The sequence below is a fragment of the Filicampus tigris genome, chromosome 14, assembly GCF_054856515.1.
Source record: "Filicampus tigris isolate MCC_2025a chromosome 14, RoL_Ftig_1.0, whole genome shotgun sequence".
NCBI classification, from domain to species: Eukaryota; Metazoa; Chordata; class Actinopteri; order Syngnathiformes; family Syngnathidae; genus Filicampus; species Filicampus tigris.
Genome location: NC_141230.1, coordinates 8,737,526 through 8,753,466, shown reverse-complemented (window position 1 = coordinate 8,753,466; position 15,941 = coordinate 8,737,526). Strand labels below are relative to the sequence as shown.

The window sequence follows — 15,941 nt, the reverse complement described above, 5'->3', positions numbered from 1 at the left end:
CTTGCTCTCTTGGTTCTTATTCAGGGGTTTAATTAGATGCGTATGTAGCTAATGCTGTTAAGCAGGGGATAAAATGGCTTAGAAACACGCTTTCTTCCGACAAACAGAAGTCAGTGCCAAGTATGTTGTTTGGCAGGGGTGTGTGCAGGGCGTAGTTGGTTGCTTCTGTGCAGTGGGTGGGACAGTGTGAGGCCTCGCCAGATAACAAGAGCACTCCAGTTTGCTTGTTAATCATTTCTTTGGACCTGGTTGGGCTAGCATTGGCTCGTCTCGCAATTTGCGCTGTTCTCACACCTCTGGCGTGAGAGTATTTTGGCCACCGAGAAAAACTCAAGTCCTGAATATATATGTTTTGAAATAAATGTATTTCTACAGTTTATCACTTGTCTTCCCTCCCTTATCAGATCTACTACACTGGAAAGTATCAAAGCCTTGGCATAAAGCAGGGAGGCCCTTCCGCTGGCAAATGGGTGGAACTTCCTGTTACCAAATCTCCCAAGATCCTTCAGTTCTCCGTCGGCCACGACGGCTCCCACGCGCTGTTAGTGGCCGAAGACGGAAGCGTCTTCTTCACCGGTTCTGCGAGCAAAGGAGAAGATGGAGAGTCCAGTATGAGAGATGTCCACATTGATGTCGTTATGGCTCAGGTCGCAAGATAACAGAATTAACGTGATACGTGATTTCCCCTGCCGCCCTGCGCAGCTAAAAGTCGGCGACAACCCAAGCCCTACAAGCCTAAGAAGATGATCAAATTAGAGACCAAGATGGCAGTGTATACGGCGTGCAACAACGGCAGCAGCAGCATCGTCACCAAGGATGGCGAGCTGTACATGTTCGGAAAGGACGCTATTTACAGCGACAGCACTTGTGAGTTTGTCAGTAATAAGAAAAATACAGAGGAACCTACAAAGTCAAATGAAGTGTAGCCATTTGATGTTCAAACTGAATTTTTCTGGGAAAATTGTTTAATGTGATGCCACGACAAAAGGGTTCCAGTGATGGCAAAGGAAAATATGATTAATGGCCAACGGGAGCTAAAAGTGTATGGGACACGATTTTTACAAATTTTAATATGTTGTATTAAACGATAACATTTCCATGTCGCAATGAACGGTTTCTAGAATTGATACACAATAACTGAGTATTTCCTTGATTTAGCATTATGCTTTGAAAAACTCCCGGGCGGGGCGAAATCGGGAAGAAGGTGGATACGACGTCATCGAGCCAGGTCTATGACTTGGCGGCTGTGAAGTGTGCTCGTCGTGTTTTTTCTTCTGATTCGTTTCGTTTCTCCTTTAATTAAACAATAAAATGGAGCGACCAATACTTACCGACAGCTTGCCATTGACATTTTCGGAGTGTGAAGACGATGACGCTGAGCGAATGACGTCACGCACGCAATGGGTCAAAAGGCCAGTGGGCGGACCCATCTCACAAAAATATTGAGTTTTCTGCATCCTTTTTGAGGCCTTTTATTACATTTTTACCAAAGTAATCATTGGAATCCCATTATTTGTACTTGTGCTCCTTATTAAAACAGTTTTTAGGGTAACATTTTTTTCATTTTCCTTACACTTTAAGTCAGAGATCAGTCACTCGGTCACACCCTTGAAAGGCACATGTCAACCTGGATACGACTGTGTCTGTGTGTGTGTGTGACTTGGCTTGATTTTAAATTATAAAACCATTTTATTATTTTTAACATTCTCTTTCATTATGTTTTAATAGTTTTAATAGTCTTACCATCATCACTGACTGCTCTCCACAGGCCAGGTGACCGACCTGAAAGGCCACGTTGTGACCCAGGTTGCGATGGGAAAGGCCCACACATGCGTTCTGACCAAGAACGGGGAAGTCTGGACGTTCGGGGTGAACAACAAGGGCCAGTGTGGCAGAGACACCGGGGCCATGAGCCAGGCTGGGAAAGGTGCGGAAAATAAAGCAACCACCCAGTAATATGAATTCAGATATTTGTTTCCAAATACCTGATAGAAGACAATTGTGAAAAGCATGTGCTAGGTCTGAGAACTATGTAATCTTGGATTGTAGGGATGTAATGATTCATTGAAAATCGATCTAAATTGCTTAAAATATGCATCGCTGCAAAAAAATTGTAAACCAATTAATCTAATCGATTTGATCCAAGATGCGCCTAGTGTTGCGTTATGAATGGGGTCAGGCATGAGTTGATCCTCCCCCCCTCTATAGAGTAACATGCATGCCTTTGTTTGCATCAGTGGTGATCCAGCGCAATTGCAATGTGCAGTTAGCTAGCTAGCTATGCCTACACCCCAAAAGTACATCTTCCCCTCGGATAGTCTGCCGGCAATGCCGCTTTAGAGCGCCTTGCTCGAAAAGCCTCGCAATGACCTGCTGGAATATATTCCAGCCACTGGAGGAGGTAATGTATTTTTCTGGTTCAAACATTTAGTTGGGCGCAAGAAAGATGCTAGATGAAGTGCCATTCATTTTTCCACATCATAGCAGAGGTAATTGATTGACAGATGGCATTTGAGCTGGGTGTAGTTTCAGTGTCTTCAACGGACACGCCCACAGCATTTGGTGACAAGCAAATGGCATGATTTTCATAATTTTTGTTTACACTCTTCTCATTGGTTTGTCAAATTTAGACTAAATATTTTGACTTTACAGGTACTTTAAACCTCATTGTTGATTTGAAACATGCTTGCTCGGCGCGTCTGTTGCAGCGTTCGGTGTAGAGAACATGGCCACGGCCATGGACGAAGACCTGGAGGACGAGCTGGAGGAGAAGGAAGAGAAGAGCATGATGTGTCAGTCGGGCATGCACAAGTGGAAGCTGGACCAGTGTATGGTTTGCACTGTGTGTGGCGACTGCACGGGCTACGGTGCCAGCTGTGTCAGCAGTGGACGGCCTGATAGAGTACCAGGAGGGTACGACGGCACGGATGACATATATTGCTCATCTTTCAAATTACATTCGGTCTTTAACTAAGTGTTTTTTTATTTATTTTTAACCAGCATCTGTGGCTGCGGGTCGGGAGAGTCTGGCTGCTCGGCATGCGGCTGCTGCAAGGCTTGTGCCAGGGAGCTGGATGGTCAGGAGGCTCGGCAGAGAGGCATCTTTGACGCAGTCAAAGAGATGATCCCATTGGATCTCCTTCTTGGTAATACTTTTTCCTCACTTTGTAACACTTGAGCCTCTTTTATGCAGCGATCCGAGAAATTTGACGCAGTCGATCCGACATTTAGTCACCGTTATTGCAACAATCACACAGCCACATGGCATCCCGCTGTCAGATGATTTGATGACGTCAATGCCAACTTCAGTCTTGCCTCTGCTATATTACGGTCGGACCGAATGCGAGTTGAGCGTTTCTGGTGACGCGTTTCCATATATTATCAATACAGTTTGCGTGGTCAGGCTATGCTGCGTGCCAAGTTGCATGGATGAAGCGTTTGAAGCGATAAATTTGCTTCTTCGCCCATTTCGCTGGGGTTTGAGGCAGCGCACAGCGTGGTGAAATAAAAACAATGTGGGACAATGTCTTTGTGATCTGTGGGACCGAGAGGTACACAACACAGACAGCTCTCAATACCGGCCGGGATTGAGACAAAAAGGAGCAGACTTGGAGAATGGGGAGCGGGGAAATTGGCTTATGTGGTGAGTGTTGACTTTGACATTGACATTGACTTGTTTGCAGCTGTTGAACTGTGAACCAAGATACATTTAGCCGCCAAAGTACAATCACCAGCCACCAGATTTAGTCACAAGGTTTTTTTGTCGGAGAAGGAGGGGGCCCCTGCACTTCCGCTGAAATCAACCCCCGCAGTTCCTCCGTTAACAAACGCACGCATGACACGCGGGGCGGTGCGATTCCGTGTTTTGGTCTGAACCCAGCATTCGGGCAATGATAAAAGACGGGGAAAAAAGGCATATTTTGAGGGGAAAAAAAGGTTTTGTCAGGGGAATTTTTTTCTTTTTAAGCAGAACAAATTTGCAACATTACAAGATTGAATATAGTGAATCATTTTACCAAAATAAAATCTAAAATGTTAAAATTGACGTTCTAATATTAGGTAAAAAGATCTTAATTTTATATTAATTAAGGTATATTACAACTTTTTGGAGGGGAAAAAAGGTTTTGTCAGGGGAATTTTTTTCTTTTTAAGCAGATCAAAGTTGCAACATTGCAAGATTGAATATAGTGAATCATTTTACCAAAATAAAATCTAAAATGTTCAAATTGACGTTCTAATATTAGGGCAAAAAAATCTTAATTTTATATTGATTAAGGTATATTACAACTTTATCAGAATATATTTGTAATATCACAAGAAAAAGTCATATTGCGTGAAAAAAAATCAGGAGGAACAAGTAATTTTATTGGAATGTTGCAATGTTCCCTCAAATTTTCCATGCGTTTGAGCATTCACACAAGAAGAAAAAAGGGAAGAAAAAAGAAAAAAAAAGATTAAAGATAAAATAAATAATACATAGTACAGTACATGAAAAAGTTAAAATGCTTGATTCATGAAATAAAAAAATCACTATTTTACAAACAAAATAACTTTGATTAAATTTGAAATTTATGAGATATCCACAGGACGGGAATTGTAAGTGTCATGTGGTACACTTTGCACTTGTGTCCTGGCATTACAGAATACGCTTCTGTTACAGCTCTGATACTCCCTCAGATGGCGGAAAATAACCATCCATTGCATGTTAGTGCCATTTACGCAAAACTTTTACAGGCAGTGTAAAAGAGGGTTTGTTGTGTCCTGTCCTGCAAACTTAACCTTATCATTCACTCACAAGATACCCCTCATACATTTACTATCACTTACATACCTGATAGCATGGTTAATTAATTCTCATGCATCTACTTGTTACATAAGGTTGTGTAAAGTTGATTTTTTTTTTTTTTTTCGGCATTTAGGAGTGTGCAGGTTGATGCAATCTGCATTAAGGGTTACCGGGAAACTTTGTGCACGGCTGAGAGAAAACTGTATATGTTATTTCTGAGTCTGTTCCGCACACACTGCCCTGCCTGTTGCCTTTCTGCTGCATTCCATGTGCCTGTCTCACCCATTTTGCTCACTTGTTGAGCTGAGTCAATGTTAGTCCATTGCGTCTCTCCATCGTCATTCATTCATTGATGTGTGTCTTGTTTTGTTCTGCTCTGCTCCTTCTTCTCCTCCCATCCTGCATCTGTCTGGCCTGGCTGCACCCCCCCCATCCTTTTTTTTGTTATCAGCTGTGCCTGTTCCCCCCCCTCCAGGAGTGAACATCGAGGAGCACATTCAGATCCGTCAGGAGGAGAAACGGCAAAGGATCAACCGCCGACACAGGCTGGAGGAGGGACGAGGTAGGAATCAGGTCAAGACAGATGGGGACCATCCGTTTATGTTAAGCATCGTATCTAGTTAAAATTTCCAATAAGAAACTATGGCAGTTTATCAGGGATCTTGTTGGTTTTTTATCAATTATGTGCGAATTGACCCTGCATCAGAAAGTATGAGTATGTGGGCCACACTGAAAGACAAAACAACTCATATTATATTGATATTAAATGTGTAAAGAGAATACAATTTTCAGAGAAATGAAATGTAATTTCACAAAAATAATGAAAAATTGTATAAAGTGGAAAAAAAACACATTTTCTGCGAATTAAGTCAAAATATAAAGGAAAACATTTAATTCTAAAGTTTGAATTTTTTGTGTTTCATGTGTTTTTTTTTTAATTTATTCAAAGATATTATTGTAATATTTTAAACGAGCAAGATGCTAAACCCTCAAAATTCACAGGGAAAAGGAATTCCACAAGATTTAGGATTTTTACAGTCAATTTTTGATAACAAAGTTGGACTGTCATAAACAGCCATAATTCGCATGAAAGAAGTCCCAACTTTGTGGAAGAAGGAGAATAAATAAATTGTTTTGTTGTGGTTTGTTTTTGTTTTTTTTAAGATAGTCATCTTCCAGAAAATCTTTTAATTTTGCAAGACTGATTTGTAATATTACAGGAAAAAATAATGAGATGAAAGTCTGAGTCTTTTATGGAATTTTACTAGAATCAATTCCTTAAATTACCAGAACATTTTGTTAATATTACAAGGAATAAATTAGTAATTAGTCAGAATTCTCCCAGAATAAAGTAATATTAGGATACGTAAATTTAAGAGAAAGTTGTGGTATTCCGACAAAAACTCAATCTTTTATGGTATAATTATTTTAAACATTGAGAGAAAAAATAGTCTGAATCTTATGACATAATTTAGAAGAATGAGTCATAATATTAAAAATCCAATGCAAAGTCATAATTTGCAAGAATAAAGTCATCTCGACTATATCCAGAATTTCTTTCCCCTCTCACTATTTTTTTCAGTGTGGCCAATACTATCTTGTTCAGCACCACATAAGCATACGTACAAACACACAGCTCCATCACAAACACAACCCAACATTGACTTCAAAATACACACAACTATTTACTAATAGTCAAACTGGTTGTAGTTTTAACCACACTACCCAACCCATTTAAGTGCAACGACTTTCCAAACTCCCAAGGTACGGCTGCAGTTGACGTATGGCTGGAAATCCGCGAGCCCTGGGGCAAATTCGGAATAAAGTACGGTTCTACGAGCTTTCTAGTCTGTTAATACAGAGTCAGGGAGCGTTAGGAATTGTGTGAATGGCATGAGTATCAATCAATGCGTTCATCCCCTTTCATTTCAAATATCTTCACGGTGCTGCGCTAGCTTGGGTGCCTTGGTGACTTCCCCCATGCTTTTTGATTTCTGTGAGCGTGCATGGTCGTGGCGTAGCAGTATTTATCCTGTGCTGTTTCCCATTGATTTGTGAGCGTTGTTGCATGCATGTGAAAGTTTCTTTCTCCCCCAGGCCCCATTGTTTTCCCCGGTACCATTTTAATGAACCAGCGTGAGCAAGCCCTAGCCAGAATAAGACCCCTACAGGCGCTAAGGCATAAACGGGACAAGCACAAAGGTACTATGGTCTTACACTACCTTAATGGGCACGGAGACGCTCCCCCCCTTTTTTTGACTAATTTTCCCCCCCGTCTGGCTGTCCCGCCCACTTCCTTTCTCACTCTCCTGACGGGGGTCAATCACGTGTCTTTAGGTTTAGGTTTCGTAGTAACACTCGTTTGCTTTGGTGGTGGGCAGGATCAAATGCTGATGGTAGACTTTTTGCCGGCATTGTGCTTTTTATTGTGACTCAATGCCAGGGGGAAGGAAATCCGTTCACCATTTTCGTTTTTAATAAAAACGACACTGGACCCTCGGAAATGGAACACAAGCTGCGTTCTTGGAGGCGTTTTGACTTTGTACTTGAATGACAATTCTTTAAAACATCACCTGTGTAGTTAATACAAGTTGCACGATGCCACATTTTGAGCCGGAAACAAATTAATTCACTTCACAGGTTTTGAGTTCTTGTTCAGCATTCGTATTTGTATTTACATGAAATTGATGTTGTTTGGTACAGCAAAAGTTCTGAGGGTCCACTGTGCATATACTTGACAAATGTCCACTCTTTAGCATCCTTTCTGAAGAAGAAGAAACCACCCCTCGTTGTAGTCTTCTGTGTGTTTTCCCTTTGATCCCCAACAGCTTTGAGCACTGGTCAATGACACTCTTGCGCACAACTGTTTTATTTGTGCTTAACTTTCAGCTCTGCCTGTTACGTCATTGGGCCGTGAGCTAGTCAATATTTCGTTTGATAGTCATTGCCACCCGGTATCCTCTGTTCTTTTGTTTGTTTTGTAAACCACAAACAGTTGGCAGTCGTTATGGTCAGTGCGATTCATGGGAGTTGACGCAGCTTTTTCAACTCACACACCTCAAGTCAGACCTTATAAACCGGATTCAGTTGAGCATATTTCCTCACTCTAGTCTAGAAAAAATAATACTAATACAAAAACACAGTTTGTGTTGTATGTCATGCAGAAGACCTTTATTTTATTTTATTTTATTTTGGGACTGTTTGCCATAAACTTCTGTTTTTTTCCCCCCTTTTTTCATTCTCAGCATGTGGTTTCCTTCTCTCCTTTTCCCTCCAGCATAGTTTCTTCCAGGACTGTAGACACGATACTTCTGGAAGTTGGAGCTGAGCAGCTTTCGCCACCCTCTCTCGCCCTCGAAACAGGACCACTTGTGTGATATTTTTTTCTTCGTCTTCTTCTCTTTTAGATGGCAGCAGCGAGCGTGGTGAGAAAGATGCCAGTAAAATCACCACCTACCCGCCGGGGGCAGTCAGGTTTGACTGTGAAATGCGGGCTGTTCAGGTCAGCTGCGGTTTTCACCACTCCGGTAGGTTACTTCTCGTAACCTTAGTCCTAAATCTTAAGCTTAAATATCTGGTCAGTCGGGGTTCCAAACATGTCAAATTGATATGATTGTGATGAGCCACTACTGTTCGCATATTGATTGAGCAGATTTATCATTATTCATATTTACAATTTTAGCATGCGTACCAGCGGGTACAAGCCCCCAAGGACAACAAGACTAGCCTACGGGTCCGTTCTAAAAATAGCTCACCAACGGGTCACTGTGACTTGCAAAGAAGAATTAAAATAGAAGTAGAAAATGAATCCTTTCTTTCTGTCTTTCTGTCCTTCTGTCTTTCCTTCTTTCTTTTGGTCTTTGTTTCTTTGTTTCTTTCTTTTTTCTGTCCTTCCTTTTTTCTTTCTTTTGTTTTTTTGCTGTTTCCCCCGTTTTTATGATTGCCATGTCTTGCAGTGGTGCTGATGGAGAATGGGGATGTCTATACATTTGGTTATGGACAACATGGCCAGCTTGGACACGGAGACGTAAACTCCAGGTACTGTTTTGGTTGTCTTTACAAACATACAAGGGTTCGCGGTTTACGACAGAGTTCTGTTTGCATGGTGGCGACGTAACCTGAATTCATAATCGAATTGAAGTTGGACTGAACTGTGTCACTAATGCAGTAGTAAAGTTATAATTACTGTAAATATTTGTAAGAAAAAACACTTCGAGGCCATAGATATAAAATAATCAAATTAAAAACTGTGCAAATTAGGGTATTATCAGTCGGGCACAACCTCAAAATTATTGTAAATATTTGTATGAAAAACACTCTTAGGCCATAAATATCAATGATAAAATTAAAAATGGTAAGTATGATGGTAGCTTAGAGTACCCCCTTGTGCTGTGTGCTGTCATGTTTTCGTGTGCCATTCTGAATATCGTATTTCATAAACCTAGGATGCTTTGCAAATGTACATCCTTGATGAAAAGTGGCATCACAAACTGCAACTTCTCTTTCTGCCTTGTAGGGGATCTCCAACACTGATTCAGGCTCTCCCGAGTCCAAGTGTCCAAGTGACGGCAGGCAGCAACCACACTGTTGTTCTTCTAGTGGACGGGCAGGTCTTCACTTTTGGTAGTTTCTCGGTAAGAAAATAACGATTGTAACAATGAACTCAATACACGAGTCGTGGTGAAAGCCCAAAACACACAATTGATCTCTCAGAAAGGGCAACTTGGGAGGCCTATCCTTGACATGCCCTACTGGAATGCCAAGCCATCCCCCATGCCCAACATTGGTGCCAAATACGGGCGAAAGGCTACCTGGATCGGCGCCAGTGGAGATCAGACCTTCCTGCGCATCGACGAGGCGCTAATAAACTCCCACGTGCTGGCCACTTCGGAGATCTTTGCCAGCAAACACATCATTGGTCTTGTGCCCTCCTCCGTGTCCGAGCCACCTCCGTTCAAATGCTTACTCATCAACAAAATGGACGGAAGCTGCCGCACCTTCAATGATTCTGAGCAGGAGGACCTACAAGGGTTTGGACTCTGCCTGGACCCTGTGTATGATGTTATATGGAGGTCAGTCCAAAGATGTTATGTGCTGTCATTTTCCTTTAAAAACATTTCAATGAAAGATTTATAAAGTGAACAGGCAGTGTTGTAAATAAAATTGTAACGTTGTCACAAAATGCACAGGTGGGATAGACCACACTCTGTTCCAAGTCTGTTCAGGCGCACCAAGCATTTACCTTACAAAGATTCCTGTAATAATTGTTGCATTAATGTATCCATTGTTTTTCTCCCAAAATTGGTTAATGGTATGCATTCATTTTTTAATGTAGTAATTATTTAATTGATTTATTGTAAATAATAAAATATAAAATATATGGAATTATTAAGAATATTTGTAAATAAAAAATGCATGAACATTTAACATTTGTTAGGTTAAATAAATGATTGGTAAATTAATTACTGTATAATGCAGGCATTTATTATATTTTTCCCACCCAGTTCATTTATCTCGTGACATAATTAGTTATTTATTTTTGTGTGAATAAAAACGAATTCTGGAAATATATGAAACTATAAATATTAATAAGTCATAAATGCTCAGTTTATTACTGTATAATGAAATGGATTATAAATACATTATTTATTATTAAAATACTGTGCTATAAACTATTTCACATACCCATTTCACCTATTTTTTTTTTTTTTCTTCAAATAACCTGGCCCATCAGTTTGTTATAAAAATATAAAAATACGCTCTACTTTGTTCACAAGTAGCAACCATATGGCAGCTAGCCAGTTCACATCTTCATTCCGTGCTCCTTCAAAAACATTAGATAACAAATCTGCATTGTTCTTAACCGTGTTAATCTGCGTGCCATTAGGTTCTTACCAGCTTCAAGAGAGATGTGGTGCTACAATGCGGTGATAGCAGACGCCAGGATGCCCTCCGCCACAGACCTACAGGCCCGCTGTAGCATCCTCAGCCCGGAGCTCGCCCTGCCTGCGGGGTCGCACGCCACCACCACACGCTCACATGGCGCCCTACACATTCTTGGTAATGCATGAGCTTCATTTCTGCTCGGTTGTTGGCCTTAACCAGAATGCCAAAAGGTTTTGTGCTAAGGGGAAGTATGTGGCTGTCGACAGGTTGCCTGGACACCCTGGCGGCCATGCAGGAGCTGAAGATGGGTGTGGCCAGTGCCGAGGAAGAGACACAGGCGGTGATGAAGGTCTACTCCAAGGAGGACTACAGCGTGGTGAACCGCTTTGAAAGTATGTGTGTGCTTGGAAATATAAATCACTCCCCTTTGAGCTGTGATTTATGATTTATGTTGTAGGTCACGGTGGCGGTTGGGGTTACTCGGCCCACTCTGTTGAGGCCATTCGCTTTTGTGCTGACGCCGACATCTTGCTGGGGGGGTTGGGGCTGTTTGGTGGAAGAGGAGAATATACCGCTAAGATCAAGGTAGGCAACCCTTCTTTCAAATTCGGACTACAGTTAGTTGCATCTTCTTCACCATTAATTTATTCTTTAAATAATATTTTGACAGCTTTTTGAACTGGGGCCTGATGGAGGCGACCATGAGACAGATGGAGATCTGCTTGCTGAAACTGACGTACTGGCCTATGACTGTGCTGCCAGGTACAGTTAATTTAGGTTATGTATTGAATATTACTCCTGTACTGGTCTAATGCACTTGAATAAATAAACGTCTGGCCTAAATAGACACCTCCTTGCTTACTGGCAGGAAACAAAAGGTTGTGCTACTCCCAGAGCTGGGCATTTTACTAAAAATTTGCCGTCTGTTTATCGTCTACGGCCGGGGTAGCCTTCCGCCGTCCGTTTATCCACCGTTTTGTCTGGCCGGACCAAATAGTAATTGCCTATAGGCCTGTCCGATCATCTTTTTAAACAGGCTTCTGTTAGCGTTTCCCAACTATGACTAACTACCACTAGCTTTTAGGTACCATTTTATGTGTAAAAACATCTCTCTGTCTTTCTCTCTCTCTCTCTCTGTCTCTGTCTGTCTCTCTCACGCTCTTTCTCTCTCTCTGTCTTTGTCTCTCTGTCAATTAAAGGTTGTTTCTAATTTTTAAATCAATTCCAGGGAGAAATACGCCATGATGTTTGACGAGCCAGTGTTGCTCCAGTCGGGCTGGTGGTACGTGGCCTGGGCCCGGGTGTCCGGTCCCAGCAGCGACTGTGGATCCCACGGGCAAGCTACCATCACCACTGATGATGGGTACAACACACTTCATGTTATACCATGCAATTTATAGAACATACCCTGAAGGACATATTTAATTTTTGTTTGTCTTTAGTGTGGTATTTCAGTTCAAAAGCTCCAAGAAGTCAAACAATGGTACAGATGTCAATGCGGGTCAAATACCTCAGCTACTCTACAGGCTAGTAACAGGCTGTTAATAGTGATTCATGTTTCTTTTTATATGTTGTCAATTAAATGCAGAAATTGTCAATATTATTTCAAATTAGGCTGCCTTCAAATGATGGGAATGCATCGAAAGGCAAGCAACAGACCAGTGAGCCAGTTCACATCCTAAAGCGCTCGTTTGCTCGGACAGTCTCTGTGGTAACTACCGTCACGTTAAATTGGGGGCGTGATGTTGCGTAGCTTGGCGGTTATGCATGTTTTTTTCCCCCCATAGGAGTGCTTTGAGTCTCTGCTCAGCGTCCTCCACTGGAGCTGGACCACCTTGGTTCTGGGTGTGGAGGAGCTGCGAGGCCTGAAGGGCTTCCAGTACACAGCCACCTTGCTTGATCTGGAGAGGTTGCGCTTTGTGGGTACGTGCTGCCTCCGTCTGCTCCGGGTGTACATCTGCGAGATCTTCCCCATTGCTGGTAAGACCACTTGGAGGATAAATGTTTTCAGAAGTCCTCTGAGGTTTTTTTAATTTGTTAATTAATGGCCCATGGAGACCTGCTTTCTAATAATAGAAGAGATTTGAAATCGAGACAGTGTTCTCACTTTGACTGTGTGATCCGGCTCCTAGCTAGCACCAAAGCTGTGGTGGAGGAGTCGAGCAAGTTGGCTGAGTGCGTGGGGAAGACGCGCAGCCTGCTGAAGAAAATCCTGTCAGAGAGCACGGACAACTGCTTGACCAAGCTGGACAATGACCCGCAGGGCTACCTGTCCCAGCCCCTAACTCTTCTAGAAGCCGTGCTGCAGGAGTGCCACAACACCTTCACCGCCTGCTTCCACTCCTTCTACCCGACGCCGGCGCTGCAGTGGGCCTGCCTCTGCGACCTGCTCAATTGCCTGGATCAGGTTAGTCATCAATTTGCTGTGTTATTTTACACTTTTAATACAACCACACACATTCAGCGGACTGGTTGTCTTTCAAAAACTGATTCTTATTGGGATTAATTATGTTTCGAATAATTTGCTCCGTAGTTCAACCAGTAGTTATTATAAAACCTTTATTAACAATACGAGTCTTTTGCTGCCTGCTTTACATTTTTTATTGGGCTGCCACATGTTCTAATAACGATATTTAAACATGGCTTGCATCAAAAAGTAACAAGAAAACATTAAAATATTGAAAGATTGAGCACTAGTTTGTAAATAATTTCTTTCAATTTGTCACAGCTATTTAACTTAAAATTGTAAAAAAAAATAAAAAAAGGATTACATGATACACTATTTTGTATTAAAGCGGCACTAGAGAACTTTTTTGTCTCTTCTTACAAAACTTTTTTTCTTCGGTTGTTTTCAAGCTTCTGCCATGACACCAGTAATCGCACGTAGACTTACTAATCGACAACGGTCTTTGGGGAAAGGGGCAAGTGACGTATGCCATAAAGCAGTCAGCACAATTGTAGTTTGTGTGGGAGGGTTCCTACCACCCTCCTCAAAGTTGCTTAGTGCCAGTAAAAGCGTTACAGACCCCCTCAGGCCTTGACAAATGTACCATCCAACTAGTTGTAAATCAATGTTTCATCAGAAGAGTCATGAACATATTTTCTGAAGGTCAAAAACTTAGCTAGTATTGCTTTTAAACAAAGGTGGATGTTACATGATAAGACACCATTTTTTTGTCAAATAAATATAGATATCACACTAACCACATTTTTTGCATAGTCACAATAACACCAAGCTCTTTGTTTCTTGAAATATGTTCATGTATGCATAAAGACAGCATATTGAATCCAATATACTGTACACGTGTTCTGTAGACCCTAATTTTTGTTTGTCTGCAACGAGGTCCAGTGTGCATTCTGATGGCATTTTAAACTGACATTTAAGGCATATTTTTCCTGCAAAGGCTCTCTAAGTTTTATGAGAAATTATATAAAGAAAAACAGCACCAAATAAGACCCATAGCACCACAGCAGTGTGTTTAAATGAACACCTAAGGAGAATAAAGAGCTCTAAAAGCGCTTGTCCCATTGTGCTTTTGTTGTTTCCAGGACATTGCTGAGGCCAACTTTCGCACATCAAGCAGCCGTCTGCTGGCGGCGGTGATGTCAGCTTTGTGCAACACCTCGGTCAAGCTGACGTCCATTCTGCCCATCGCGTACGACGGCGAGGTCTTGCTGCGTTCCCTAGTCAAGCAAGTGAGCACGGAGAACGACTCAGCCCTTGCCCACCGCTTCCCCCTGCTTGTGGCCCATATGGAGAAGCTAAGCCATGTGCGCATCATGTGCACGCTGTGAATCATTTTAATGAAGGAAATTGTTGAAAGGATTGAATTGTCATTGTCATCGTCAACTTTAGACGGAGGAGAACCTGATGGGAATGACCAGCTTCCGGGAGGTCCTGGAGAAGATGCTGGTGATCGTGGTGCTTCCGGTGAGGAAGAGTCTGAGGAAAGAGGTGGAGCTCTTCTCTCCACACTTGGTGTCCAACACATGTGGCCTGCTGGCCTCCATCGTCTCTGAGCTCACCGCCTCCGCCCTGGGTTCTGAGGTAAAGAATGTGATCACTTTTCACAGCGGTAGAACTTCAATGTGGTAAAGCTCTTTTATGGTTGAGAGAAATTGCTGGAAGTGGCTCTTGTGTTCTGTTTGCTGAATCATGAAGTACTGACTGCCTTGGTTATCATCACTTTCCCTCTACACCACCATGAGCCAAAGTCAGGACTCAGCTGTCACCATAGTAACCACCACTCAACAGCAGCGCTTAGCCTCAGCAATTTGTCACCCCTTGTTAAGGAGACATATCTTGTCCTTTAGGAAAGGGAATTGTTTGAAACAATGAGAATCCTCCTCATTATAAAACTCAGTAAACAAATAAAGGTGGCATAATGGGAAATTGACTTTTTAATACGTTGTATACAAATTGTTGGCTCTCTCGAGGGCCTGCCCACCTATCAAGTTTAAAATTAAGTAAATCTTTGGTTGAATGCCTATCTCTGAAAATCTGTCTCAGTGAGACTTTTGGATTTGTGCCCCACTGTTGTGTGACAGTAGCGGTTTACATTGTAACCACCCCATAACCGAGTTTCTCTGCCCATGACTTGCAAGGTAGGCTGAAAATGACATCACAGTTGCTCAGGGCTCAGACATTAAGAATCACTGCTCAGCTTTCGAACATCACATAACCAAACTCAGAAAACAGGTAAGCCGTGATTGGTTACCTGTGATGTCATTTCAGTTAACAGCATGTGGCAAAATGGCCGCTCCCTGAGATGGATACAAACAGGGGATTTTGCTGCTTCATTCATATTCCACAAACGCAATATTAATCAGAATCCCGGGTTTTGACTAGTGGGACCACATGGAATATATTATTGTACATATATTTTTTTAAATTGACAGTTGCATATTTGGTTGTTTTGTAATAGTTGTTGATTTATTTACTTTTTTGGTTTGTTTTTGTCATCAATGGAACCCTTTTTTGGGGTGGCACCTCACAACTAAGAAACAGCAAAAAATAGATGTAGAGTTAATTCTTTTTTGTCTCTTCCTTATTAGGTTGATGGTCTTAACTCGCTCCACTCTGTGAAGGCCTCTCCCAACCGTTTCACCAAGACGAGTCAGGGCCGCAGCTGGAACACTGGCAACGGTTCACCGGATGCCATCTGCATGACCGTGGACAAGCCGGGCGTCGTCTTGGTGGGCGTCTGCGTGTACGGAGGCGGCGGCATCCACGAGTATGAGCTGGAGGTGCTCGCTGATGATGTAAGAA

The 15,941-nt window shown here is 42.1% G+C and overlaps 1 protein-coding gene across 18 annotated transcripts in view; it reads left to right on the top strand.

Moving 5' to 3' along the window:
- Window positions 1–15,941, top strand: part of mycbp2 (MYC binding protein 2) — a 74,903-nt gene that overhangs the window by 18,698 nt on the left and 40,264 nt on the right. For 12 of the 18 annotated variants that reach the window (XM_086050754.1, XM_086050736.1, XM_086050752.1 and 9 more), the window contains exons 12-34: window positions 405–609; window positions 703–867; window positions 1,769–1,927; window positions 2,709–2,913; window positions 3,001–3,146; window positions 5,238–5,348; window positions 6,884–6,988; window positions 8,194–8,313; window positions 8,743–8,824; window positions 9,303–9,420; window positions 9,500–9,858; window positions 10,674–10,846; window positions 10,939–11,064; window positions 11,130–11,257; window positions 11,343–11,434; window positions 11,901–12,035; window positions 12,115–12,198; window positions 12,287–12,383; window positions 12,460–12,652; window positions 12,805–13,079; window positions 14,222–14,443; window positions 14,529–14,720; window positions 15,728–15,934. In XM_086050754.1, coding sequence (XP_085906880.1) covers window positions 405–609; window positions 703–867; window positions 1,769–1,927; window positions 2,709–2,913; window positions 3,001–3,146; window positions 5,238–5,348; window positions 6,884–6,988; window positions 8,194–8,313; window positions 8,743–8,824; window positions 9,303–9,420; window positions 9,500–9,858; window positions 10,674–10,846; window positions 10,939–11,064; window positions 11,130–11,257; window positions 11,343–11,434; window positions 11,901–12,035; window positions 12,115–12,198; window positions 12,287–12,383; window positions 12,460–12,652; window positions 12,805–13,079; window positions 14,222–14,443; window positions 14,529–14,720; window positions 15,728–15,934 — 3,699 coding nt within the window. The remainder of the gene's footprint in view (window positions 1–404; window positions 610–702; window positions 868–1,768; window positions 1,928–2,708; window positions 2,914–3,000; window positions 3,147–5,237; window positions 5,349–6,883; window positions 6,989–8,193; window positions 8,314–8,742; window positions 8,825–9,302; window positions 9,421–9,499; window positions 9,859–10,673; window positions 10,847–10,938; window positions 11,065–11,129; window positions 11,258–11,342; window positions 11,435–11,900; window positions 12,036–12,114; window positions 12,199–12,286; window positions 12,384–12,459; window positions 12,653–12,804; window positions 13,080–14,221; window positions 14,444–14,528; window positions 14,721–15,727; window positions 15,935–15,941) is intronic. The other 6 variants (XM_086050737.1, XM_086050753.1, XM_086050738.1 and 3 more) reach the window with 5 other exon arrangements.